The sequence below is a fragment of the Cupressus sempervirens genome, chromosome 6 (genome assembly GCF_028749045.1).
Source record: "Cupressus sempervirens isolate cs-2001-9-10 chromosome 6, ASM2874904v1, whole genome shotgun sequence".
NCBI classification, from domain to species: Eukaryota; Viridiplantae; Streptophyta; class Pinopsida; order Cupressales; family Cupressaceae; genus Cupressus; species Cupressus sempervirens.
The window spans coordinates 128,242,955-128,270,702 of record NC_143123.1 but is presented as its reverse complement, the minus strand read 5'-3'; the positions used below and the strand labels follow the sequence as shown (position 1 = coordinate 128,270,702).

The 27,748-nt window shown below is 36.6% G+C and overlaps 1 protein-coding gene across 3 annotated transcripts in view; it reads right to left on the bottom strand.

The window, feature by feature from the left end:
• LOC149551562 (uncharacterized) overlaps positions 1–26,974 on the bottom strand; it is a 63,811-nt gene extending 36,837 nt beyond the window's left edge. The window contains exons 1-5 of one of the 3 annotated variants that reach the window (XM_089787062.1): positions 26,646–26,974; positions 26,479–26,563; positions 2,426–2,451; positions 1,747–1,831; positions 1,392–1,601 (exon numbers count right to left, since the gene is read on the bottom strand). In XM_089787062.1, coding sequence (XP_089643188.1) covers positions 1,392–1,601; positions 1,747–1,831; positions 2,426–2,451; positions 26,479–26,553 — 396 coding nt within the window. In that variant the 5' untranslated portion in view covers positions 26,554–26,563; positions 26,646–26,974. Of the gene's footprint in view, positions 1–1,391; positions 1,602–1,746; positions 1,832–2,425; positions 2,497–26,478 lie in introns of all 3 variants that reach the window. The other 2 variants (XM_089787060.1, XM_089787061.1) reach the window with 2 other exon arrangements.
• Positions 26,975–27,748: the final 774 nt, after the last annotated feature.

Sequence of the window (27,748 nt, the reverse complement as noted above, 5' to 3'; positions counted from 1 at the left end):
AACTCTTTTTGCAAACAATCAAAACTTGTATTTGTAAATACACAGCCCATAAAACATTTCGCAATGTATAAAATAAAGTGAATCACAATGAATAGAACTTGTAAAACAAACATCAAAAGCTGATTCATACCTTAAAAATGCTTAGCAAAAATGATATGAAGTGGCATTTCGGATTTTGTAAACCAAATTACGAGTTGCTTTTCAAAAAACCTTTTTAATTTGCACTTCTATTTCTGACTTTAAAAGCTGACTTTCAAGTTATCATCTTTTCCAATGAAAATACATGGTTAAAGTTAGGTTTGAAATGTCTTACTGTAAGTTAATAAAATGTTTTGAAAAACCATGTTGTTGCAATTTCGGGTTTCTCATTAGAACTTTCAATTTTTGTTTGAAACTTGTAAGGTATAAAAAATTGGCATTTGCAATTCGGGCTTTAAGAGCCAATATTCAAGCCTTTATAACTTAAAAAGGAAATTTCAGGTATTGAATATTAAGTTACAAATTTTGTAAAGACATGTAATAGCATAAAAGGATTGCAACTTGCATTTTGGGTTTTATAATCGGATTCACAAGTTTCTTTTTAGACAACATATAAATTTGCAAAGAATTGACTTGCAAAGGTTGACCCAAAACCCGACATTGAACAAAAAGATAACAAAAATTTAAGCAAAAACACGAAAATTGACATCACAAAAGCGGGAAACTATGACCAAAACAATGCATAACCTTTATGCTTATGAAATTAATTAAACCTTGTAAAGCATGCTTTAGAATTTAAATATAGAAACAACAAACTGGAAACTTAAGAATTATCATGCCCTCTATCTTTATCAAAATCAAAGTTGAAATCTGAGGTGGTAGAAATTTAGAAAACATAAACTTATATAATGAGCTCATCTCTCCAAGTATGGAGCACTGTTAGTAATTAATGTGCCTTGGACATGTGTCAACACGCAAGGGAGCAGTACAGGTCCACAACTGGCTACCGGCTTCCAGTGTTTAACTTAGCTCATAAGAGTGCCAAAAACGAACATGACATTGACTTGCCTACTTATTAAACCATTAAAGCCCTGATTTTCCTATTAAACTTTGATCTATTTTTTCTTGTCATGAGATAAGTAGAAATATACAAAACTACAGTGACTATAGCTAATTCAATGTGAACAATGAACATCATCATAATAAATGCATAACTATACAAATGGGGCTACATTCAATTTGAATCGTTCTATAGAGGTAACAAAAAAGTCAACGTAATTTGTTTTACACATCTAGTTGATTAATATAAACTCTATTGATATGAAATGATCAGAAAGTAACTCTGCCTACCATTGAATAGGCTACAGCTAGCATTTGAGTTTCTCCTATCTCTAACAAGCATACTGACTTACAGTATTCAGAAGGTTTTGGTGGCGATTGTCAAAATGTTGCTCAAGATAATTCTCTGAAAGAAATATTTTTTGGCAAAAGCCACACTGCCATTCATTAACTTGTAAGCGATCCTTATGCAGCTCTTGTTCTCTAAACATGTCATTTTCTGCATGAAGCCGACAGGTCCTTGAGAGGTTGTAATTCTCTTCTTCCACAAATGGCGTCAAATACTATAACAAACAAATAGAAACAAATTTATTATGTGATAATATTTATGTTGGCATCTAAAAGATTGTTACAAAAAAGTAAACATTCTACCCACATTGCCGACTCGGCATATAAATTTTCATAGATTTGATAGCATCTAATGGTTACCTCATCAATAATTTTCCAAGCTATCCTGCTTCTTTCCCTGGAACAATGTGTTTCAGAATGATATTCAGCATTGCCTTGTTGATTTCTTCAGAGCACCAAAGACAACGATTAGTAAAAAGATATAAACTTCAATAGGCTTCTGTTACTGACATAAATATGGCTCAGCTTCTTTGCAACTATAGTTCTACTTTTACATCAAGGCAAATATATTGTTTTCTGTCTTGTTTCAAAACTAATACTAAAGCTAAAATGAAAATGAAAATTAAATAGTTTTATGTAAATATGATACTCGGTGTTTCAGTCCATGTCTTCAGCAGAAAAAGACAAAATTTAGCCATTGAACCAAACAATTTGAAAGAATATGCACTCATACAAATACTTGTGCTTTCCTAGTCCTTACAGCTAAGTCTGAGCAACATAAACAAATATGAACTCCAAAGGAAAAAAATATAGATTATAGTGAGATTAGATTCCTCGTATTCTAAATTCATGCTAATTCCATAGTGTAGCAACTTGAAAAGAAACTGAAATGTGAAACCACAAATTATATAACCACATCTATGCAAATAATAATAGATAAATAGCATATTGAATTCTTTTGAAATCTCAAACATCCTAATTGCACCACCATGAGAAGAGTTTTGATTTATATGTGGCATAGCTAGCGGACATTTCATACCTGTGAGCTGTGAAGTCATGTAGTTCCTGGATCACAGCATGAAATAATGGAAAAGCTCCAGTTAGGGAAGCCTATTAGAAAAGATCAGTATGTATCTATACACTAAAAAAATATATATATCAGAACTCCTATTCATACCTAAAATATATTTGTGCTAATGATATTAAATGAATATGATATTTCAGTTAGACTACCATTTTTAGCCTCCTTAGCAAAGAAAATTGATTGAAGTGCTTAACCATTTCATAACTCCTGGTGGATTGTTTAGATAGATTCAGAACAGTAAATAATAGATCACTAGAAACACTGCTACCAACATGCATGAAGACCATGTTTTACACCTTCCAACAAACCTTTAAAGCCATTTAAAATGTATTCTACAAGGCTTCAAAGTTTATTCTATGGGAAGCCAAATTTAGGCATACAATTTTTTACATCTAAGCCTCCCTGAATTTGACATCATAAAAGAAGTTATTTGTGAGATCTAACTCCAAGTTTAATAAGGTCATGTCTGGAATTCTTTGAGAATATTTCCACGTGGTTTAAGCTATTTATCATATTCAAACTGCTTGGCTAAAAATCAAGTGTATTAACTTGCCTGCAAATCAATTTAAAATTAAAGGGTAGAGTTGAAATAAGAAAGAAAATCATATATCCCATCTTAGAGCCACCTGCCCTATTTAAAAACATTAGACAATCTTGTTCATTATATAAGGCGTCTTTCATCTAAGAAGAATCCTCTAATATAAATACCCTTGATTATTTTTAATCATTGAAGCAAGTATTCAAAATCTAGAAATTACTTACCAATACAGTCGAACATTCAAGGAAATGCAAGTCCATATTTCTTAATCTATAGTTTCTTTGGCTTCACATTAGGACCTCTGTTCAGATTAAATATCCCACTCAAGATATCCAGATTCATATGCACAGATATCAAATATTAAACTTAGGAAAAAACAGAATTAATTACAAAACTCTTCAATTGCTCAGAACAGTAGCTTTACAAATATAGATACAATTTTCATTGATAGTATTTCCAGAGTTGAACCATTCCAATACCAAAATGTAATCCTCAGTTCTTACAATCCTCAAGAACAGGACTAATTATAAATGCAGATTTACTAAACTGTCAGTTCTCAAATATAGATAATTTATAAACTGTTTTTAGAAAGCAAATATAGATTTAATCTTGTCTCAGATCATAGTCAAGTTAATCTTCACTCAGATTACTGTGTACCTTGGAAGTAGCGCAATGCAGCCAACAGAATCAGTGCTGCCCCAAATCTGATCCTTAGACCCTTGGCGATGCTATTACAAACTTAATGGAGTCACCTTCCATCTGTCAGAAACTATTATCTTTGTTCTCATCCCAGACACACAGCAAAGGATGTATGTGCCCAAGCCTCCGTTCCAGACAGGAATCAAGATATGTAAGCTATTACGAAGTAAATGGAAAAATATTTGCTTGTTATTAACAGAGACCAAGAGGTCAATATATACAAAAGAATAAAACAATGTTTTCTTAGGAAACACGATCGTAAAGAATAGAAATATTCTATTCTAGCTAAAAGAAAGCTAACAGATAACTACAAAATAATTAATATTAGAAACATTCTAATATTTACAATAGATTACAAAATAGATAACCATTAACTAATAATAGAATTTTATCTATTATCGCAATAGCCTTCCTTAATGGTTAATCTATCCACAACACCAAGCTGTCCTCTGAATTTAACAAACTTATTAGGACCAAGAGGCTTGGTGAGAATGTCTGCACTCTGATTCATGGTAAGAACATATTGCAAGTCTATTGTCCTGTCTTCAACCAGTTGTCATATGTAGTAACAATGCACATCCACGTGCTTGGTTCGTTGATGGAAGACTGGATTTCGTGCTAATTGGATAACGCCTTCATTATCAACAAACAAAGTGATCGGTCCTACTGGTGACATTTGCATATCCCAAAGCATCTGTTGAAGCCATATAACTTCACAACCTACCTTGACTGTCCCTCTGTATTCAGCCTCTGTAGAGGAGAGAGAAACTGCTTGTTGCTTCTTATTGGTCCATGTGACGGCACCGGATCCCAAACTGAACACATCCAGAAGTTGACTTTTAATCATCAACAAAGTATGCCCAATCTAAATCTATGAACCCACTAAGTCTAGGAGTATAACTTTGAGAGTAAAGAAGTCCAAACTCTGTGGTGCCCTTCACATAACGAAGCACAGGCTTTGCTGCCATCCAATGATCAGCCTTAGGAGCTGTCATAAAACATGAGATGTAGCTGACTACGAAGGTGATATCAGGCCTAGTGGTAGAGAGGTAGATGAGGCTGCCTACTAGTTACCTATATGTAGTATCATCAACGGGAGGAGAATCAGACTTGGCTGATAACTTGAGACCTTTCTCCATGGGTGTAGATGCAAGCTTGCGATCCTGCATACGAAATTTGTCTAACAAAACCCTGGCATACTTGGACTATGAGATGAATATACTAGAAGACTGTTGCCAAACCTCAACACCTAGGCAATGGTGCATTAGCCCAAGGTCAGTCATATCAAGACACTAGCATAAATTTTGTTTGATTCTCTAAATCAAAGATGTCAAACTACTAGTGATGATCAAATCATCCACATAAATAACTAGAAATAACTAGAAGGATGATGTCACTGTCAGTAGTCTTGATCACTGAGGTACTTATCAATTTTCATGTACCATGCCCTAGGGGCCTACTTCAAGCCATAGAGAGCTTTCACTAATCTAAGAACTTGATGTCCTTTACCAGCAACCTTGAAACTAGGAGGTTGCGTCATGTAGACCTCTTCAAGGAGATCACCATTCAGGAAAGCACTCTAAACATCCATCTGATGGACCTTCCAACCAAACTATGTTGCCATGGCTAGGACTAATCTGATTGTGCTCATCTTTGCAGTAGGGGCAAAGGTCTCCTCATAATCAATACCCTGATGCTGAGAAAAGCCCTTTGCAACTAAATGAGCTTTGTACTTATTCAGAGTACCATCAGATTTGTATTTGATTTTATAAACCCATTTGCAGCCAATGGGTTTCTTCCCTAGTGGAAGATCAAAAAAGACCCAGGTGTTATTCTTTAGCAAGCTCTGGTGTTCAAATGTCATGGCATGTTCCCACTCTGGAATTCCTTTAGCCTTGAAATATGTTTGAGGTTCAAACACACTGTGAATGTTGGCCATGAGAGCAAAGTTAAAAGACTTTGTAGGTTTGCTCTTTTTTCTGAGCAGTTCTCTCATCATCACAAATATCAGCAAGTGTCTTAGCTCACCACTTAGGCCGAAAAGGAGAATTACCAACATTAGTATCAAAGATGCTTTATGATCAGGTTCCTCATCTGAAGAATCTAGTTCAAACTCAGGTGAAGCATCTACAAATCTGGGTGATCTTGCAGGAGAAGCTGGAGAAGTCTATACAAGGAGCACTGGTATAACTGGAGTAGAAGGAGCTACTAGAACCCTCCCATCAAGTGGACCTAATGGAAGTCTTACTCCCAAATCATGAGCCTTCGTAGGCTAGTCTGTTGGATCAGGAACAAGAGAAACATGCATGAATGGTCCTTACTACTCATCAAAGACTACATGACGACTGTACAGGAGACGAGATGTCTCAATGTCAATCAAGCAGTAGGCTTTGTGAAGACTACTCTATCCAGCAAATATGAGTTTCTGACTCTTGGCATCCAACTCGGTGCGTAACACATCAAGGATCTAAACAAAAGCAAGGGAGCCAAAAACCTTCAAGTGACTGATTTTGGGCTTGAGATCTAACCAGGCCTCTTCCGGAGTCTAACTTTAACTGCCATTGTGGGTGATCGGTTCAAAAGATAAATTGCAGTGTTGATTGCTTCTAGCCAGAATTTCTTCGAAACATGTCTGTGTTCGAGTATGGAGCGAGCCATCTCGGTGATTGTTCTATTCCAACGCTTAACTACACTATTCTGTTGTGGTGTGTGGGGTGTGGTTAACTGGCATTTGATGTCATAAGTATCCAAGAAGCTAGAGAATTCATTAGAACACAATTCCCCCCCATTGTCTGACCTAAGAGTAATAATAGATTTCCTAGACTCTTTTTCAACTAAAGGTTTAAACTTCTAAAATACAGGAAATGCATCTAATTTCTTTTTTTTAAAATATACACACATTTTTCTACTGAAATCATCAACGAACAAAAGAAAATACCTAGACCCAAGAACAGAAGGAGTGGCCATAGGGCCGCAAATATCAACACGAACAAGCTAAAGTACTTGAGAAGCTCACCATGAATCGCCAATGGTGAAAAGTGTGCGATGTTGCTTCCCAGCCTGGCATGTGTCACAAACTCCAAGTTGTTGAGTTTGAATCTCTAGCAAACCGATGACAAGCTCTTTTAGAGCAAGTTCAGAGAGATAATGCACATTTAAGTGCCCATACTATTGATGCCAAAGTGTGCTAACAAAAGACCGCCGAGCAGCCATAGCTAAGTCCCAAGAATCACCACAATCAATAAGTCAGAAAAGACCATGATCCTCAAGACCCACTGCAATAGTAGACTGAGTCGCCCTATCAGTGATGGTACACTTATGTGAACTAAAGGTGACATCCAACTATGGAGAATGTCACAGCAACTGACTGACTGAGAGTAGATTTAGTTTCATCCCTAGAACATAGTACAGATTGAGGAAAATCATATTCCTCCCAGCAGACTGAATTTGAATGTTGCCTTTGTTGACAACGGTGTACTCTTCTCCGCCACCAAAAATAACAGAATCTAAATAAGGTTGGTAGTCAATGAACCAGTCTCTGCAGTGGGTGAAATGATGAGAGGCACCTGAATCAATGTACCAGGCAGACGACTTCACTTGATCTGCTGGTCTTTTAGCCATGAAGGCATAAAGGAAGATTTTTTCTGCTCAGTGCGCTCCGCATTGTTTGTTGTGTGTTGCAAACCAGATTGCTTGGATTAGGACCAGCTTGAGTAAGTTGAGTTGTAGTACCCAAAACCACCTTACCGTTGTTGCAATATTCGAAGATGCTTAGTATCCGCTGTTTCCACATGCCATAATTGCAACCGTTGAACTTTTGATTTCCCTCGAGCAAAATATTAGTCAGAGATGTCGTAGAACATTTTTCAGTGGAAAAGCATGAAAATCTGTAAATGCATGTACTTCAAGGCAAAAAAACTGAAGACAAAAAAATGAAGAGGTACCTAGAAGAGAGCTCGAAAAACCCAGAAGGAATACATTGTCGGATTCTAGATCTGCCAACTCGAAAAATGGGACACCCAGAAAAATTGGACAACCACCTAGATGAGCTCTCAAAAAACCCTCCAAAAATATGTAAAAATATTTCAGATCTAGTACTGAAAAATTGGGTTTTGAACAAAAACTGCCTTGGGTACAAAAAAGCTTAGAAAAATGGCAGATTTGCAGCAAAAAATTGTAGAATCTGGGCGTAAATAAACAACAGAGGTTTGTAAAAAATCTAGATGCCTCCAAATAGGCAAAAAACGAAGACTTTTCTAAAAAAACGGAAAAAAGGGCCACAAAAGAAACACACAATTTTTAGAGAAATTGGACACAATGGGCAGAAAAATCTGGGCGTGAATTGCAAAGAAATGACGCCCAATAGACCTCCACGTGAACAACAAAGAATAACCCTCGATTTTCAAAGGATTCAGTCGCGCTAGTTGCAAATAGAAGGGTGCAAGTTTGTAGACTAGAAAAAATTGCATGAGTTACAGAGAAAATGGTGGGATTTTTTTGGCAAAAAACCCTAGTCAAACCAGATGTTTTGGAAGCAAATATACATGAAAATAATTTTGAAACTAAAAGGCAAATAATTTCAACCAAGAAATTATAATCATTTTCGAAAAAAATTAGAGTATTGCCTCTGATAATATTACAAAGTAATTGGAAAATATTTGCTTGTTATTAACAGAGACCGAGAGGTCAATATATACAAAAGAATAAAACGATGTTTCCTTAGGAAATGATTGTAAAGAATAGAAATATTCTATTCTAGCTAAAAGAAAGCTAAAGAAAGTTAACAGATAACTACAGACTAACTAATATTAGAAACATTCTAATATTTACAATAGATTACAAATACATAACCATTAACTAATAATAGAAGCTTATCTATTAACGTAATATAAGCATCCTATCTGTTGCCTGCAGCCTTCAAGCCCATGCCAATTAGACTAGCTGATGTATGAAATCAGACTATGAACAAACTATAAGGCAGGGCTATCATCCCACCAAATTGCTGAAAATTTTCTCCCAACATCAGAGGATTTGTTTAATGCTAAGGTCAGTAACAAAACTTCCCTAATCTTCTTCGCACGAACCCGCCTTCTCAACACCATTTATCTCCTTATGCCAGCCCAAGATTGCAAAGGCCCAAAATACACTAAACAAGTCAAGCCAAGTAAAAAGTATGTAATACTTTTATTTATTATTTAATCAATAATTTTATTGATTATTTATTTAATTTTATTTATTTATTTAGCAAAGACTCAAAAAAAGGCAAGTTCATTACGTGAAAGTTCCTTTGAAATTAGGGCGTGAAGGTACATTCAAGCAGATGGCGAGCAAGCAGCAAAGATTTGTGTGGATGCTGGGGATGTCCTGTGGGATGCTGGGAAGCTTGGATGCAATTATTGGCTGATTTCGATTGTGAAGATAGTACAGATTAGATTCTAGAGGGGCTTTAGAGGGAGAACACATGTCAAAGATGTATCCCTAATTTCATTTTGAAGTTAAGAATCCCACAAACAAGCCAATTTGGACTCTGCTAAATAACTTCTATTGAATATCGATTCTGGGAGTGCTTGTACAAGATCAATGATTGCTTGGTGAGGGCAATCAACGTCGATTTGGGGGAAGGGGCCTTTGTCTTCTCCTTCAGAATTAAGGCTCTAGCATCAAAGAAGTGCCCAGTCATATCATTTTGAAATTTGCAACAGAATTCATATTTTGGCCAATAGCCCCAAAACCAAAGATGGACGCCCAAGAAAATGATTGGCTTAGCTTTGTCTCCACCAAAACCAACACATGAAGTACCAGATCATATCCCCGTTAACCCTAGATCTAAGCCGCAAACAAATAACAACATTAGGAATGGATGGCCAAAGATAACCTCTATTGTGGCTCAGTCAATCCCATTGGAAGATAAGACTGTAGAGATCAACAAGGACAGAAAAGGTAATGCATCAGTAAGGACTTTTATCCCAGGACTGAGGGAGAATTCAAAGGCAATCAATGATATTGTTCAGTTTGAACACAATGAGCTTTTACTGTGACACTCAAAGGAGAGATGAAGACTTCAGACTTTGAAAGCAACTACTCTACTAAAGATGAATGAGGATTTTGACCCCAGTGGGCAATGATAGAAAGCAGGACTAAAAGAAACAAGAAGGAAGTCTAACAAACAAAAGAGAGGAGAAGGCCTCTAAGAAGAAATTCGCCAGCATTAAAGCATACATGAATAAATCCAAGTGAGTACATGCCTCCCTTGGAGGCCCAAAAAAACCATTTTGTGCAATATGAGGAGCTAAAATGACAAATGATGCTTTATGAGGTGTCAGCTACATAGATTGAAAGCAGAGATCATTCTTCTTCAAGAAACCAAAATCAACTCAAAGGAGGGTGTCAAGTTTCTTAAGTATTGTGAGCTTCACAATGGTTTCTCTCACAATGTGACTAGCTCAGCTGGGGGGCTGGGATGTATGTTGAACACTAGAAGGACTTCTTCCCCTTCGAATTCTTCACTCACAAAACCTAAATGATTTGCATCTTGAGGACAAAGCTTTGATAAATCAGATGAATTTTTATGTGTTGATTTATCAAATCCCACATAAGGATGCAAAGTAGCAAATTCCTGATTTCTTTGTAGTGAGAAATGGTAATGTTTCCAAATCCCTCAACACCCAAGTGAAGGGTCCAAGTGCCAAATACCTATCACAAGTATAGAAAAGGGCTTAGAGAAGGTTATCACAACCCTACAATGCAAAGTAACCTAATCACTAGGTTTACCAAGGTCCCAAGTACCAAAACACACAAATGCACTATTGGACTTCTTCAACAAAAAGAGGGATCAAACCCCAAAAAGTGGATACAAAGAGCAGGGGTGGCCTACAATCACTGTTCTGGCCCATTTAGGTCTTATTCACAAGGACTCAATGGTTCTTTCCTTCAAAAGCAACCCATAAAACCAAGTTGCTTCACAACCCATGGATTTGGCTTGTAGCCCTGCCTAGAGTGAGATTTGATCATAAGTTTGAATGTTTCCAAACAAGATGATGCTTTGGTCAGGGATTCGGATACCCTTTTGGGTTTTATAAAACATGCTTGAACACCAAAGGATGGAAATGCATGGAGGTTGCTGCTGTTGCAATGTTAGACCGGGCTGATAGGCCTAATTAGGGCTCCAAATGCACTACAAGTGCTCTTTCTCCTATGCCAAAATACAAACTAAGCATGGAGACATGTGAGGGTATATAAAACAACCTAAAATCTAAGGTTTCAGGCTTTGAAGAATCCCCAACCAAATTCTATGGGTGACTGTTCCAAATTGCTGATTGGTGTACACATAGAGATGCACACCTAGGGTATGGTGGCAAATCCAGCCCTCTACATTTCCACACTTCTAACTTGCAAAATCTGAAAGTACATTGGTAAAGCTCGTATTCCACCAATGGGCATCAATTTCCCATGGTGGAATGTGCCTAAACAATCAAGCCCTATTAGAATCCTGATTTTTAGCCTTAATTCTAGGCAGTGAGAGTAAAAATTTGATATCTCCCACACTAGACCTGATCAAAGCATGAGACCAAATGCAAAAGAAGAAGATTCAATTCTCCAACTTTTGGAATCACTGGCACATACCCCCATGTCCGTACCTCTCCGTACAACGGCCTGGAACATGAAATCTGCAGAGAAATGCTGTTTATCTTTATTGATATTTGCCAAAATTACATTGTTCTTCCTACCACCCACCTATGAGGGCTTTGTAGGGCATTCCCAACATTTACATGACCAGTTTAAACTGTTTTAGCCGTTGCGAGAAGTGATTACAAGTTTTTGACAACTTTTAAGAAAGTGCTCAGAAGTTGCATGACAACTTTTAGAGCAACTTTTGCAAAATTTGCAAAATTGCAAACCTAATGACCAAACTTGGTCCTAGCACTATGCTAATGATCCAACATGGATCTAAATCTTAAAAACATGGAAAACCCTAAGATCCTATGAATTTTTAGGCTTATTGACCATTTTGACCTTAGTTAGCCAGGGGCTTATAATTATGCCTATCCTGGAACTAGGCCTTACAACTAGGTCTATGTGCCTGACTAGAACTTCTAAACTATGTAGAATGTTAGGACTCTTAGGTGCATTGTTTGATGAGTTTAGAGTAGGTGCTCCTGCACCAAGAACCTTGGAAACTATGGTGTCAGGTTTTACAAAGTAAATACATGGATAATGATACACATAGCAAGATTTTGTAGTGCCTCTCCTGTTTGCTCTTATGCATTATGTTTTTCTTGATATAGATTGGCATTGTGCTTGTAGTTGTGCCTATTTGCTGATGGATTTTATCATGGTGCTCTAGATTATGTTGTTGCGGTGGCAAGCATGCTTGTTTTATTCCTTGTGCCTAGGTTGTGTAAAACAGTGTGCAGTTGTTTGTTGCATTAAAAGGTTAATTTGATCAGTTGTTAAAGTGCATCCAATGATATATTATATTATTTTAATCAATTTAATATTTATAAATGTTTGGTAATGAAAATGATGATATTAAGTGCAAAAGGATGTAGTTAGAGATGCATGGTAGTTTTAGTGGATGATGATGATGAGGTGATGATGATGTTAGATTTGACCCCATTCAGAAAATAATTATATTCTCACTATCGTAGTAAAATAATATTAATGTCATTATTTAATACAATTAGTTAGATGAAATTATTTTTATTATTCTGCTCTAATTGATGATTAAAAATGAAAGGGGTGATATTTGAATATATGAGATAAGATAAGATAAGATAAAATAATGTTATTAATATCCAACAAGAGACCAACTAAAGGGTCCAAGGGACTAGGTAATGCAACAGGGATGAAGAGCAACCTAGCGAGAGCACCAAACAATGTCCGAGAAAGAACAAACTAGAAGGCAAAGCAAGGAAACAACCAACAAACGAGAGGACTAAATATCCTTTCTCGATAAGAAGAAATCCATCACCGAAGGATATGGCCTAAAGTGACCAAGGGTGTGGGCGCATCTCTGAGTAGCACTGGAGACAGGGTGTCACTGTCTGATAAATCCGTGACGAGGTCTAACAAATCTGATATGTCTCAAGACAAGTGTAGCAAGTGGATGCTTCATGCCCCTAAAGGGTGACATGGGTGGGAAAAAGGCAGTGATGAGCTGATCCAAGGCCTAACTCTGAGGAAACATAAGCTGTAAAGTGTGGTCACGAAGATGTGAAGTCTCCCTGAGGTAGAACGCTAAACACTACTAGTCAGAATAACTGAAGAAGGCCAAAAGAGATCTGCAATCTCTAAATAAACAGTGGAACCTACCTTTGATCTCATAGTATTAAAATCCCCTAATGACCACAGTTACTTCAAATATTTTCTTAATATATGCACTTCAGCTATTATCTATCTATCTATCTATATATATATATATATATGAGAAGGTACACTTGATGTGTGAATATTTTAGTGATTACAGATACTAAGTGTCAACTCCACCTAACTCTACAGATTTTAGCATGCCCATATTCCCAAAAATGGTTATGAGAGATAGTACACTAGCCATTTAGGTTACCCAACCCTAACTCCTCATTTAGACAATTTTCCTTAATCTAATTACCCAATGCATAGTCGTGTAAGACTCATAAGAACGATTGTGCAAGGTCGGTCACTTGTGAAATGCCAATATATTAATGCGCATATCAATGATATTTTAATATTGTTGAAGCAACTTAGCATTTGAATGTGAAATAATTGATAATTAGGTTTTAAAATTATTTTTATTCTCACTCAAAAGTGAATTTATATTCTGAAATTAGAACTCCTTTCAGCACAGCTTTTTTTTCTTCATTTTGCTCTCAAGAAACCCTACGTGCTAATTTTGAACTAATGATTTTGGGAGATCTCTTGTATACATCTCTATGAGTGATGGCTCATTGGAATTCTCTGGGGGAATGCTTCATTCTGCTGTACATTTATGTCCTCATTTTGGTATGTAGAACTCCTCCATTTGAAGTTTTGGCAACTTGTGATGTAGGAAATTCGATCTCTTTCAAATCTTCATCTTATTGTTTGAAATTTGTTGCAAATGATTACTTTAGTCAAATAGATATATTTCCTTTTGAAATCAATTCATTCCATTGCTTATCTTAAAAGATACCGATTTCAGTTTGGAAAACATAGTTTTATTAAATGATATGCTGCCCAATTCTTAGTGGATAATGAAATGTTGATTTGAATGCATTTTGAGGTGTTGTGCAACAAGGGACCAATGGGTTTTCCCAGATTTTTTATTTGTGAAGTTTGAAATTTTGAGCTTTTTGGAGGTCTAGCAATGGTTGGATGAATGGCCTCCATGAATAGTTCTTGTCTCATATTAGCGTTTTGTGAAAAGTGGAATTTGAATGTTTAAAAATGATATTCTATTGTGGAATCATAACTTTATACATAAAAAATTGTTTGGATCCATTCTCTTGGCATTATATCTAATTGACTATACCATGATTATGCATGGAAATGGCAGTTTTTAGCTGAGACTCGAGAGTACATGTGAAAATGGAATTTCATTGGGCAATAGTGGTGTGGAAATGATATTGGAAACATGCAACTTGGCATTTCTATTTCTCTAGGTATTAAAGTGGATCTATGGAGTGGCTCCCAACATGTCCCAATCTTGTAAGTGGCATGCTAGCAATCCTAATTGGGAAGTCTCTTAATCATGTAATAATTTAACTAAGATTTTGGGTTGGGATTAAACAGTCATTAAGATAAATGGTGCCCCATACATGCCTTCAGCACTAGTAAGAAGCTTGTTAACAAAGCATGCCCGCACATGGAGGTGTCAGATCTTACTCGGAGTAATATGCTTGGACATGTGGCATTAGATCTTTGGATGATCATGACTCTTGTCCATATTAGAGAAAGCACAAAGCTGTACAATGTCTCCACAAGCACACATGATGACACTCTCTACACTTTGCACTCTAGTTTCTAGGTCCTAATAGATTGAGTAGCACCCTATGGATTTATTGTTGCTTGAGCATTTTGGGTATTGCATTGTGACATATGTCACATGGCAACGTTGGTTTTTCTCTTGTTGTTGCCTCCTTGTGCTTATTGTTTCCATTCGAGGATGTGTACTCATTTTTTTATGATGATCATTGTCATTTGGGCACCTTTTCCTTCTTATTGTAGCTCTATGATACAGTGATGTACTATGATATCATGATGTATTGATATTGGCATCTTGGCATTACATTATGACTCATGTGGAATGTGATGTTCATATTCAGTGTTTACTCAATGTCGGCATTTATGTAAACCTTATCCCTATACAATTTCTCTGTATGACTAGTTAGGCCATGTGACTATCTCCATGAGCACAATGAGGTGGACTTGAGGGTTCCACATGGCTGAGTGACAATGCAAATCACTATTAAGGACAGGTGGACTTGGTTAGAAATCGACCTTGGAAATCTACTTCATTATTTCCTTCTCTTCTTTTCTTACTTTCTCATTCTTCTAGTTTGCAATCATAAATGCTCTTAATCAAGCATTGTAACTTCAATGATTTATAAATTGAATATCCAATGTCTTGGCACCTCCACTCCCAAATCATTGCCTCTACTAAATTGATAAACAACCAATTGGCGACTTTGTTGATTGGCACCTCCACCTCCAGATCAGCACCCCTACCATCTAAACTCATTGGAATCAACTGTTGACTTACCATAAATAGTAAGTCCCTCAAAACGGAGCCAAAAATCACAGTTGGCCACTAGAGAGCAAAATAACTCCACCATAAGATTCTTTAAACACCGGACTCGGCCTACAAAGACCAAATGATTAGCTAAATCCATTAATTCTGATGCAACTAAAAAATGGGGACATTACATTGGAAAGCTTTGAAGTGCTATATTTGTAGTGAGCCCCATAGAGTTTTAGATTGCCCACAAGCCCCAAGAGAACAACTGTGACTCAAGAAAAAAGAAGGAGAAGAGCCCTTGACAAAAGAAGTGGTAGCAAAGATTGGTGAGGGTTTGATGTTGAGGACTATGATCACTGGGGATAAAGAAACCAGCATATCTGATTGGAATAGAAACAGTAAATTTTGAACACAATCCAAGTCCCAATATAAAGTGTGCAAGATGATTATTGATGGAGGATCCACTGATAACTTGGTGGTAAGTACAAAGATGGTACAAATGTCAAAGCTTACATGCATACCAAAACCAAATCCTTATATATTCTTGGTTGAAAAAGGATCATAGTGTTAATGTGAACAAATCTTGCTTTGTTGAATTCAAAATCGGTCCATATGAAGATAAAGAGTTGTGTGATGTAGTGCCAATGAATGTTTGTCACTTATTATTGGGCAGGCTTTGGCTATATGATAGAGATGTAATTCATTACAATAGAGAGCACCTATGAGATACATCATAAGGGTAAACTCCATATCTTAAAGCCTTAAAGCCTTATAAGGGCAAAGGATAGAACAAGAACACCAGCTTTGTCCCTATTTACAGTGGGGTGGAAAGAGTTTTTTAGAGAATCAAAGGGAGAGATTTGTTCTATGTTTTATCCACAAGAAAAGGTGAGATCAGATCAGCAAAAAATTCAAATGGAAGTGCAGAAATTGCTGCAAAAACATTCTGATTTGACACCAAGTTACCTACCATCTGGTTTGCCTCCCTCTAGAGGTATTAGTATTACGCACCAAATTGATCCAATTCTTGGTGCTAAACTTCCAAATCAAGCTGCCTGTAATAACCCTGTTTGGTTATGCTTCTAGCAATACCACTTATTCAAACATTTGACATTTCAACAAACACTTGGCAGACAACCCAATTATCATTGAATATATGGTATTTAATATTCCGAAACACGGTATTGGAAAATGCAACAATTGTTCACAAAATTCAGTTAACTTTAGCCTTATACATTGCTCAAATAAATATCAAGGACTAGTATATAAATCTGCCATGTGAATTTGCACATTTAAATCTGAAACAACAAATCGCTCCCATCAAATTCTGAATTTATTCACTAACTTAGTATGCTTCAGACAATTCCCGCTTGCAATCACATAAAGATTTTATCACCAACAAAACCACAAACGTCCAGCCTTGAGAAATCCAAATCAGAAATTAGCAAAAAACAAATATGTAAATTACCAAACTCTCCAAGATAGAATTGCCCTCTCAGCGATAGTCAATACAATAAGAGAAGACACTGAATTATTCCAACCAACAATCGCTCCTCAGACACAGAGAATACAGTAGAGAAGATTCAACCAATATCCCAAAATATAATTAAATCACTACACTTCAGCAATGATTCAAAACATTTCTCAGAAACTAATTCACAATACCTCAGCTGTGAATTAAAAACCACTTCTCAGCATCAAAACCCTTATACCTCAGCAAGGGCATCAAAAATCATAACTCAGAAAAAGCCACAAAGGCAACAAAAGCAAATAAATATCCAAGCATGCTTTTCTCAACAAATGGGCTCGTATTTATAACCTTCAAATTCCCTTTTGTTGCCAAAATGTAACTTCACTCAAGAAGCTTCATCACACAACATTAATTAGAAGCTTCCTTTAGATTCTCTCACTTGACTTGGCTTAACTAATTAATAAATGACACTTTCCAATGATAACTCAACACTCAACTTAAGTGAAATTATAAAGTTAGATTATAACTTTATAATAAGCCATTTAATAATTAATAATAATTTGGCCACTAAACATATAATAACTCCCAAAATACTCATCATTTAAATATGTCATCTGAAATAGGAGTCATACCTATTATTTCTCCATGTGGCCAAATGCACTTTCCAAAAATAGAAAATGTCCATCTCAATCAACACCCAACTTACCACAAATAGTAAGTAGACCAAAATTAAGCCCAAACAAAGTCCAAACTGAGCCAAACGAAGACCAACCTATAGCTTACTTAAATGTGGAGAAGATAAAACCCTCCCAAGAAAAGCAATTGTCTCAAAAGATACTCTATTCACAATAATTAGCCTACGACAATCACAATAATAGGCTAATCTCTGAAACTCCAATGCTGGCAAAAATGGGGACATTACATTATAGAATGACTCCTCTAAAAAAATGAGGAAATGAGGAAACAAATCACTGTGTTGTTGGAGTAAGGATTTGTGAGAAAGCATGAGGTCTTGTGCCACACCTACTCTACTCTTCCCTAAAAAGGGATGAAAGTCAAGATTAAGTATGGATTCTAGAGCCATTAACAAAGTCACTATAAAGTACCATTGTCTGCTATCCAGAATGGATGACTTATTGGATTGCTTGTCAAGTGCTAACATCTTCTCCAAGTTTGATCTCAAACAAGGTTACCATCAAATTCGGATCCAAGAAGGTGATGAGTGGAAGACCACCTTCAACCCACGATGGGTTGGTTGAGTGGTGATGTCATTGGATTGTCCAATGCTATTACTACCTTCATGTAAACAATCAACCAAGTATTTAGAATGCACATTAAGAAGTTTGTAATAGTCTATTTCGATAATATCTTAATTTTTCAGTAAATCTTTATAGGAGCATGTAGACCATTTGAGGGTAGTTCTTGACATGCTTAGGGCAAAAAGATTATCAACCATGAATGGATGAAAGAAGGATTTTAATGACATCCACAAGACTAATGGCCTATGGGACCACGTGTCAAGAAACCTAAAACTGACTCCATATTCCTTTCCAATTCTGATCTCCTGCTATGACTTTAGATAATCAAACTAGCAATTTGCTTCATCTTGTCCCCTTCAAATAAACTATGCATGCTTATGCCCACCTCCAAGATGAACCCGTAGTGGGCTCGGATGTCATGCACTCAATGAGAAAGTGTCCTTCAGTTTCAACAACCCCTTTTCGCAAAACATGCAGATCCTCTCCTCCCATTCCTCTTTAAGCCTTTTCCATCTACCAGTGTCGAATCTAAGATGATGTGAATCGATCCTTAGCTGAGCCACTAACACCCTAGCCTTACCATTAATAGTTGCCCTAGATAAGCTTGATCCCCCTCCCCCTGGTAGGGTTGAACACTTTGATATAATGTGTCTTTTTCCACCATATGTTATAAGACCACATGGTAGTTTGGAAATTTCCCATGATAAACTTCTTTATTTCCACATTGGTAATAGGACAATCTTGCAACTTAATGGTCCATGTACTCAACCACTTTATGTCTTGTTCCATCCAAGTCTTCTTCCTATGAGCCAAGCCCTCTTTCATTGCAATTCTGGGTCAACATTGGTTATTCATGTTTTCAAGTTTCTTTAAATAGCTTATTAACCGACTTATTGTCATCGCCTCCAATGGGTATATACCAAATTCCACTAAAAGAATTTCATACAGTATTGAGGCCTTGACTTTGATATTGCTAGTATTAAGTGTTTCTGAATCCTCTCTAATTGTCTCCACCCACACTTTCTCATGTTGCCACCCAAACCTTGCACCCGTAAAGAAAAATTAGTGTAACAGCAGACCAAAGAGAGTTTTCTTGGTCTTCCAATCCCAAAGCTCGACATTTCTACATTGTATTGCAGCAGATAGGATACTTTACACCCTCTTTGAATTCTTTTTGCTGTAAAAATCTCCCAATTGAGCCTATAGTGGAAGTCAATCCCCAAATATTTGTATTCCTTCACAATTTCTAAAGGATTGCCTTCAAATAGAAAGCCCAAATGTTCCTCCTTTTTCAAAGTAAAAATCATGATTTTTGTCTTAATAATGTTCACTTGCATCCCTACTTCCTAACAAAAGTGATCCAAAGCCTTTAAATGATCTTTTAGTTCCTCAATTGTTTTTGATATTAAGATTAGATCATCAGCATAAAGAAAGTTTCACCACATAGTCAACTAATTTGACCCCCTCACTATCGATTTTGTCTACCAAAAATTGCAGTTTATCAATGTATAAGCCAAACAAAGTGGGGGACAATGGACACCCTTACTTCACACCAATGTCATTGCCCAACACTCGAACATTCCCTCTTCGGTTCTGATTTTGTCTCTAACTCATTCATAAAGTCTATGGATTGTTGCTCTATATACATCCGGAATGCCTAATTCTTCCATTCTTTATAAAAGCTTATCTCTAGGCACAGTATCAAATGCTTTCTTTAAGCCCACAAAACAGCAATAAGCTACTCCCCCCTGGTTGTCCCAAGTTTTCTCTATCAAATGCCTAAGAGTGATGCAATGATCAATGGTAGAGAATCTAGGTCTGAAACCCACTTTGCCCTTTGTATCTTTTTCCTTCCCTTTCTACCCAATTATTGATTCTATGTTCCACCATGCTCCCAAAACATTTGTCAAATAGGGGGTTAATCTATAGTGCGATAATTAGATGGGTTCATATCCCCATTCTTAAACAAAGGGATAACCACTAGTAGTCCAGCCCTTTGGAAAACCATCTTGAATGATCTTGTTAAAGACCGTTTTTATGTGAGAAGCAGAGAAGGAAGGAATTTTGCAAAGATTGAAGTTTGCAAAGGTAAGCTATTATTTTTGGGAAATGTTATTTCATTAGATGGATTGAACGTGGATCCAAAAAAGGTCAAAGCTATTCTTGAGTGACCTACACCTCAAGGAATTACAAAAGGGATGAGCTTTTGTGGGTCGATAAGTATTTATAAGAAATTCATCAGAAATTTCAGCAGCACAAGTGCACCAATGATTGATTGCACGAAAGGGAAGGACTTCACTTGGCAAAAGGCAGCTGAACTTAGTTTTGAACAACTCAAAAAAAAGGTTATTGAAGCACCTATCCTTGCCATGCCCAACTTTGAGAAACTTTTCACAATTGAATGTGATGCTTCAAGGGTGGCTATCGGGGGAGTGTTAAAGGGGAAACCAAGGGCCATTTTCAATGAAGAATTAAATGAAGCTAAAATAGGTATACCGCTTATGATAAAGAATTATGCGTTGTGGTACAAGCATTAAAATATTGGAGGCACTATCTTTTAGATAGCGAATCCATATTGATGATAGACAATCAAGCCTTGAAATTACAAGGTCGCTTGCCACACAGACATGCCAAAGTGGCTTCATTGTTGCAGGCATACAATTTTGTTGTGCAGCATGGGAGTGTTAAAACTAATGTAGTGGCTGATGCTTTGAGTAGAAGACTCCATTTCTTTGTTGTAATGAGTCTTGGATTTGTTGTTCTTGAAGAGATCAAGGGTGAATATGCAAATGCTCCACATTTTAGCAGCATTTTGGCCATTCTAAATACTCCAAACCATACACAATTATTTGAAAACTGCATATCATTGGATGGATTCTTGTTCAAGGGATTCCAACTTTGCGTTCCTCTTGGATCATGAAGAGGAAAGCTTGTGAGAGAGATGAACCCAAATGGTTTGGATGGACATTTTGGAAGTGATAAGACTTTTGGTCTAGTGAGCGAGAAATTCTTTTAGCCTAATATGAGGAGAGATGTGAACAAATTTGGTGTTGCTTATAGAGTGTGCCAAATAGAAAATGGAGGATGCCAAAATATTCTAAATGCCCTTGGCCACACCAAAAGAGCCACTGTTTGATATTTCTATAGATGTTGTCTTGGGACTTCCATGTACCCAAAGAGGGAATGATTATGTGTTTGTAGTGATCAAGCCTTTTCTAAAATGGCCCGTTACAAACCATGTAAAAAGACAAATGATGCAAGCCAAGGGGCACATTTGTTTTACAAGGAAGTGGTGAGGTTGCACAATGTTCCTATAACAACATCTACTGACAAGGATACTGAGTTCTTAAGCCACTTTTGGAGGGTCTTGTAGAAGAAGTTAGATATAGCAGGTTGCAATTCAATTCAGCGTACATCCACTAACTAGTGGTCAAACAAAGGTGGTAAATACAAGCCTAGGCGATTTATTTAGGTGTTAAGTTGGAGATAATCCTTGGCAATGGGATTTGGTGATACCTCAAGCTGAGTTTGCATGTAATTCCATCATAAATTGATCAGCAGGTGTGTCAGCATTTCAAGTTGTATATGGTGCAAATCCTAAAGAAGTTGTGGAAGGTGTTATCTAATGATTCGTTGCTACCCAATGATCAGCCTTGGGGCTGTAATGAATCATGAAATGTAGCTCACTCCAAAATTGAGATCAGATCTAGTGGAAGTGAGGTAGATGAGACTGCCCACTAGTTGCATGTAAGTGGTTTCATCAACAAGAGGAGAATCAGACTTAGTTGACAACTTCAATCCTTTCTCCATCGGTGTGAAAGCACGTTTACAATCCCGCATACATAACCTGTCAAGCAAATTCCTAGCATACTTAAACTAAAAACATAAAGATGCTAACATCAACCTACCAAAACTCAACACCTAAACAATAATGGAGAAGCCCTAGATCTATCATATCAAAATCCTTGCACATATCTTCTTTGATATCTACAAACAAATGCATTGAAATGCCAATAATGATTCAATCATCCACATAGACAACAAGAAAGAGAATATCATCACCAAAGCATTTGATATACAAAATACTGTTAGAAGGACAACGCTGAAAACCATGAGCAAGCAAGTACTAATCAATTTAGATGTATCATGCTCGAGGAGTCTATTTAAGTTCACAAGGTGCTTTCTTGATTCTACAAACTTGGTGCTCTTTGCCAGCAACCTTGATATTGGGAGGTTGCATCATATAGACTTCTATCTGCAACTCGACATTGAGGAAGGCACTCTTAACTTCCATTTGATGGACTTTCCATCCAAACTAAGTTGCAATAGTGAGAAGAAAACAAATTGTACTCATCTTGGCAGTAGGAGCAAAAGTCTCCTCATAGTCAGTGCCCTCCTGCTGTGTGAATCCTCGAGAAGCTAATGGGTTTCTTCCCCGCAGCAAGATCAGAGAGAATCCAAGTGTGATTCTTCATAAGACTAGTATTTTGCATCCATAGCTTGTTCTCACTCAAGAATCCCTTTTGCCTCTTTGAATGTCTAAGGCTCATGAATACTATGAAGGTTACCCGTGAGAGTAAAGTTAACTGTATCTAGCTACTTGCCCTTATTTCTAGAAGATTTGCCTCCAATGAGCTCGTCAGGACGAAGACCAATAATAGCCTAAGTCCACCATTTAGGCCAGAGAGTAGATGTGCCAAAATTAGGAGGAGCAATAACTAGAGCTGGATGTGGAAGAGGATCTACAACAAGTGGAAGATTAGCAACATCCAAAGGAAAGTCAAGTAGTTGATCATTAAATTCAAATTTTGTATCATCCCTCCCATTAAGTGGACCTAACGAGAGACGAACAGCCAAATGAGAGGCCTTTAAAGGTTGATCCTCAGAATCCTACTCAGACGAGGAAGAGACAAATGGTCCTTGTTCTTCATCAAAGATAGCATCGTGACTAAAGATAAAACGATCAGTGTCTTCATCAATTAATCGGTAAGCCTTATGGTTGTCACTGTAACATGTAATTTTAATTTTCTTGGAATCCAACTTAGAGCATCAGGCATCTAGAATCCAAACATTTGCTAAAGAGCCAAAAACTTTCAAATGGTTGGTCCTAGGTTTGTGACCAGTCCAAGAATCCTCCCCTTAACAGCATGTATGGAAGTCATAATAAGGAGATAGATTGTCGTAAACATTGCTACTGCACAATATTTCTTAAGAACATTTTTGTGTTCCATCATGGGCCTGAACATTTCTGTAATGGTACAATTACGACCCTCAACAACCTTGTTTTGCTGAGGGGTGTATGGTATGGTCAACTAACGCTTTATGCCATGTGTATCATAGAAAGTGGAGAAATTAGTAGAACATAACTCCCCCCATTATCAAACCTAAGAGAGATAATAGAACAACTAGAATCTTTTTCTACTAAGGCCTTAAAACTTTTGAAATGCAAAGAAGGTACACCCATGTTTTTCTACCAAAATCATCAACAAGAAGTAAGAAATCCCTGCACCCAGTAACAGAAGAAGTATCCATTAGACCACAAACATTAGCATGGACCAACTGTAGTACCTTAGAGGCTCCCCATGAGTCGCCATCCTTGAACAGCATCCTATGTTGCTTTCCAGCCTAACAAGCTCCACAAACTCATTGATTCTGTGTTTGATTTCAGGTAGACCAAGCACTAAATCATCCCAACAAGCTGAGCAAGATAATGGATGTTAACGTGACCTTATCAATGATGCCAGAGACTGTTGACAAAAGAATATTTTGTTGTGAAGGCATGCTCAAGAGAATCACCAGTATCCAAAAGTCTATCTAGACCATGATCCTCAATACCCACAGCAATAGTAGTGCATGTCAAATGATTAACAATCGAGCACTTGTGTGTACTAAATACGACATCAAGTTGAGGAGAATCACTCATGATCTGACTCATTTAGAGTAGGTTTAGTTCCATGCTAGGACATAGCATACGTTGAGGAAAATGAGATTCTTCACACCAGACTGTATCATGTATGTTGTCCTTGCCAACAACAATATACTCTTCACCTCCTCCAAATATAACTGAATCACTAAAGGAAGAAAAACCTATAAACCAACCACACCTATGAGTGAAATGTCAAGAAGCAACAGAATCTACATATTAAGCAGATGAATTTACATGGTTTGCAGATCTTTTAGCAATTAAGGCATAAAAGGCAAACTCTTTATGCTCTATGTGCTCAACAACATTGGCTTTAGACTCAGACCCTCCCCTCAACAACGTTAAGTTGATCAAAGATGTCATTTTGAACATTTCCCAATGTAAAAAACAGAGGCAAATAGGTGCAGACACCAGTAGAAATGATGAGGTGCAGATGGCGTGGATTTCAAGAAAATAATTGGCTGGCCCACAAATCGTTGCAAAAAACCTAGAAACAATCTAAAGCCAAAATTCAAATCCGCTGGCACAAAAAATGAGGAACCTAGAAAATTTTGAGTTAAACCCAATTGAGCTCTCGAAAAACCCACAAAGAATTTCAATCAGAATTCAAATCTGACTAGACGACTGAGAGGATCGAACAAAACCCCAGTCGGCTTCAAAATCTTCACAAAAATGGTAGAAATATTTAACAAAGATTGCAGTAGGGCACAAATAGAGTAGAAATAAGGTCAAAATGACCAAAGAAGTGGTCGTTTTTGTGCAAAGCGACCATAGAAGGATGATGGTTGAAATGCAAGCTCCGGTCTTAGAAGCAATGACAACCAGAAAAATGTAAACCCAGCAAAGTTGCTTGCGATTTGCCAAAAAAAAAAGACCTCAGAAATATAGAAACCCTGGTGGGTTTATGAGGACAGAGTGCAAGGCTTTTGCGAGAAAAATTGAACACACCCAAGTAAAGGATTTTGAAAATCTCATGAGTCTAAAAATTTCATGAGGAAATTAAAGTTTTTTATAACCTATTTCAAAAAATAACTCTGGAAATTTCAATAATGAATTATTATTTTAAAAGAAAAATAGCTCTGATATACCATATAGTGCAAAGTAATTTGTAAACATTTGATGTGTTAACAAATGTTCAAAGAGATCATTATAAAGAGTTATACAAATGTACAAAATAGAAAGTTTTTAATAAAAGACTTAAGAAGATTGTAAAGATGATCTTATCTACGAATAATTGAATATAATACATACTTGACCATTAAAGTAATAAAATAATAATATTCTAATAAAAAACTTGCCAAAGAAGAAAAGGTAGCAGATTGAACAGGTGTCAAATACCAAATTGGTGGCTACCCCCGATCCAAATCTTATAAGTTGTATTTTGTTAAGTGGGGAGGTCTACCAGATTCTTATAGATCTTGGATCTTGGAAGCAGACATGCTTAAGTATAGCCAAGCTGTTCCAACTTATGAGCCAAAACCAGGAGGACTGGCATGTTCAAACATTTCAAGGCAAGGGGAGGATGAGGTGGAGCATTTAATCTAACAGTCCGCCCACACCTAGTTGGTTGGGTGACTGTCCCATCTTATTGGGATCTATTTACTGTTGTTTTAGACGGCTGTCTAGTAATCAGTAGTGTTAGCTTTTTCGTTGAGTGTGTTTAGGAGTCTTTAATGAGTTGGGGAGTTTATGTGGGCTTGGAAAGTTAGTGGGAAGAGAGAGTAGTATGGGAGGGAGAAGAAAACTGTTAGAATTCTTGGAGTTGAAAATAAAAACTGGTTGCAGGGACAGCAGACTCCTTATTCTCTGTTATGTAGTAAGCTTCTGGCAAAGAATATTTAATTAAAGAGGACCTCTTGTTTTTTTTTTTTTCTTTAATAAAAGAGGACCTCTTGTTATGTTTTTTTAATGAAGGAGATGAAATCCGAGTGGTCTTTACTACTTCTGAATGTGATTTTCTGCTGTAGAATATCTAATTTGAATAAACTAGACTACAAGTTCCTTGTTCCGGGAGTTCTATTTCTGCACGCGTGAGGACAGTGCTGCATCAAGAAAGGAATAGTATTTATTTTAAGTATATTTTTTAGTTGTAAGCAAAATGTGGCCAGCTGATATGATCTCCCGCGGTGAATCGTTTAGATTTTCATAGTTGAGATCCATTTTTAAACTTCCAGTTACATATTTAATTGCAGAACATGTTGAATGTTCAACCCATAGAAACTACCACGCCTGATTCTATGTGTAACACGTCCATTAAACAAGGTCAGATTCGAGACCCAAATAAATTTTTTTGGGCAAGAGATAGTTCTAGGATCGTGACATCTGAACCAAGACAGCTCAGAGGAAAATAAAATTCTATATGGTTGCAAACAGAAATCACAAATGAAACGGTGAAGAAAAGAGTAAGAATTAAAGAACATATTTACCTGTGCAAGGGCTCCCAGCGACAGTGTGCAAAGGAAAAGGATCACATAAGAGTGCTCGATAATGTATTGATCCATTTTACTGTTTCTGTAGAGAGAGGAATGGAAACATGATCTTCTGTCTTTAACTGATAGGGCAACCTTGATTTTCACAGAGCATGCACTATTACCTAAATTCGTCGGATGGCCTGAATTATATATCCATATCAGAGTACAAGAAAGCGCGGAAAAGGATTCTGGTCGTTTGGATCGCGAGAGGAGACATAGATGGATGGATGTGCGTGGCAGCTGACCTGGATTTTAGTCACTTCAATTTGGACTCTCCTCTTACAGCCTGAAGAAAGCATAGTAATTTATCTAAGGGTTCTTTTGGTCTGTGGACGTCATTAAAAACTTTCATTTCCTTTTATTTCTGCCTGAATTGTTTTGTAAAACTCAAAAAACCCTTCACTCTGGTTGTCCTCCTCAATGCACCCAAGAGTGGTGTTCCCCATCCAGCAAACTAAAATGCAAACTAAAATGTAAAATATATAAGGTAGTTTGAGAAAAAATAAAGCTTCTTAAATATTTGGGAAAAAAACTTTTAGGTGTCTGGCTTGAGAATATTTGCGTTTTAATTTGCAAGGTTGTCTAAAACTGCAATTTTTAAACTTTTCTCATTATGTTCACTCCTTAATATTTGTTCACTAAAAAAATGGTACTTTTTGCACAAATGGATCACCAGCCAAGAAAGCTTAAAAATGATCAACTATTAGTACATTTCAGAATGACTATTAATATGTGCTATCATTTTTGGGGGCTTATTATGAGCAATAATTATGAGTGGCTATTAGAGCATGGGTAGCTCTGGCGTCTCCCCTAACATGCTTGTATTTTAACGGATTTAGTATTAATTTCAAATTTTAATAAACATGAAAATAAGTGAGTCATAAAATTAGTTTATATATTTATTTTTATAACATATATATGTTGAGAAATAATTTATGTGAGTTGTTTATTATATCTTATAGTGGATATGATTAAAAATATGTATTAGAGAAGGATGTTGTTAGGGGAGCTTATTTTAATTATAATAATTGTTAGTTTAGTTAATTAGTTTTTATTGTCTAGTATTATTTTAGCATTAATATATTAATAATAATAAATTATTATGGTTAAGCAAGAGTCTAAAACAAACCGATAAATTGTGAGCCTCTTATCTAGGAGGTGTTGGGTTCATCAGGTCTACTCAAGCTTAACTAATAATAATTAATCACAACAAATAATAATAATT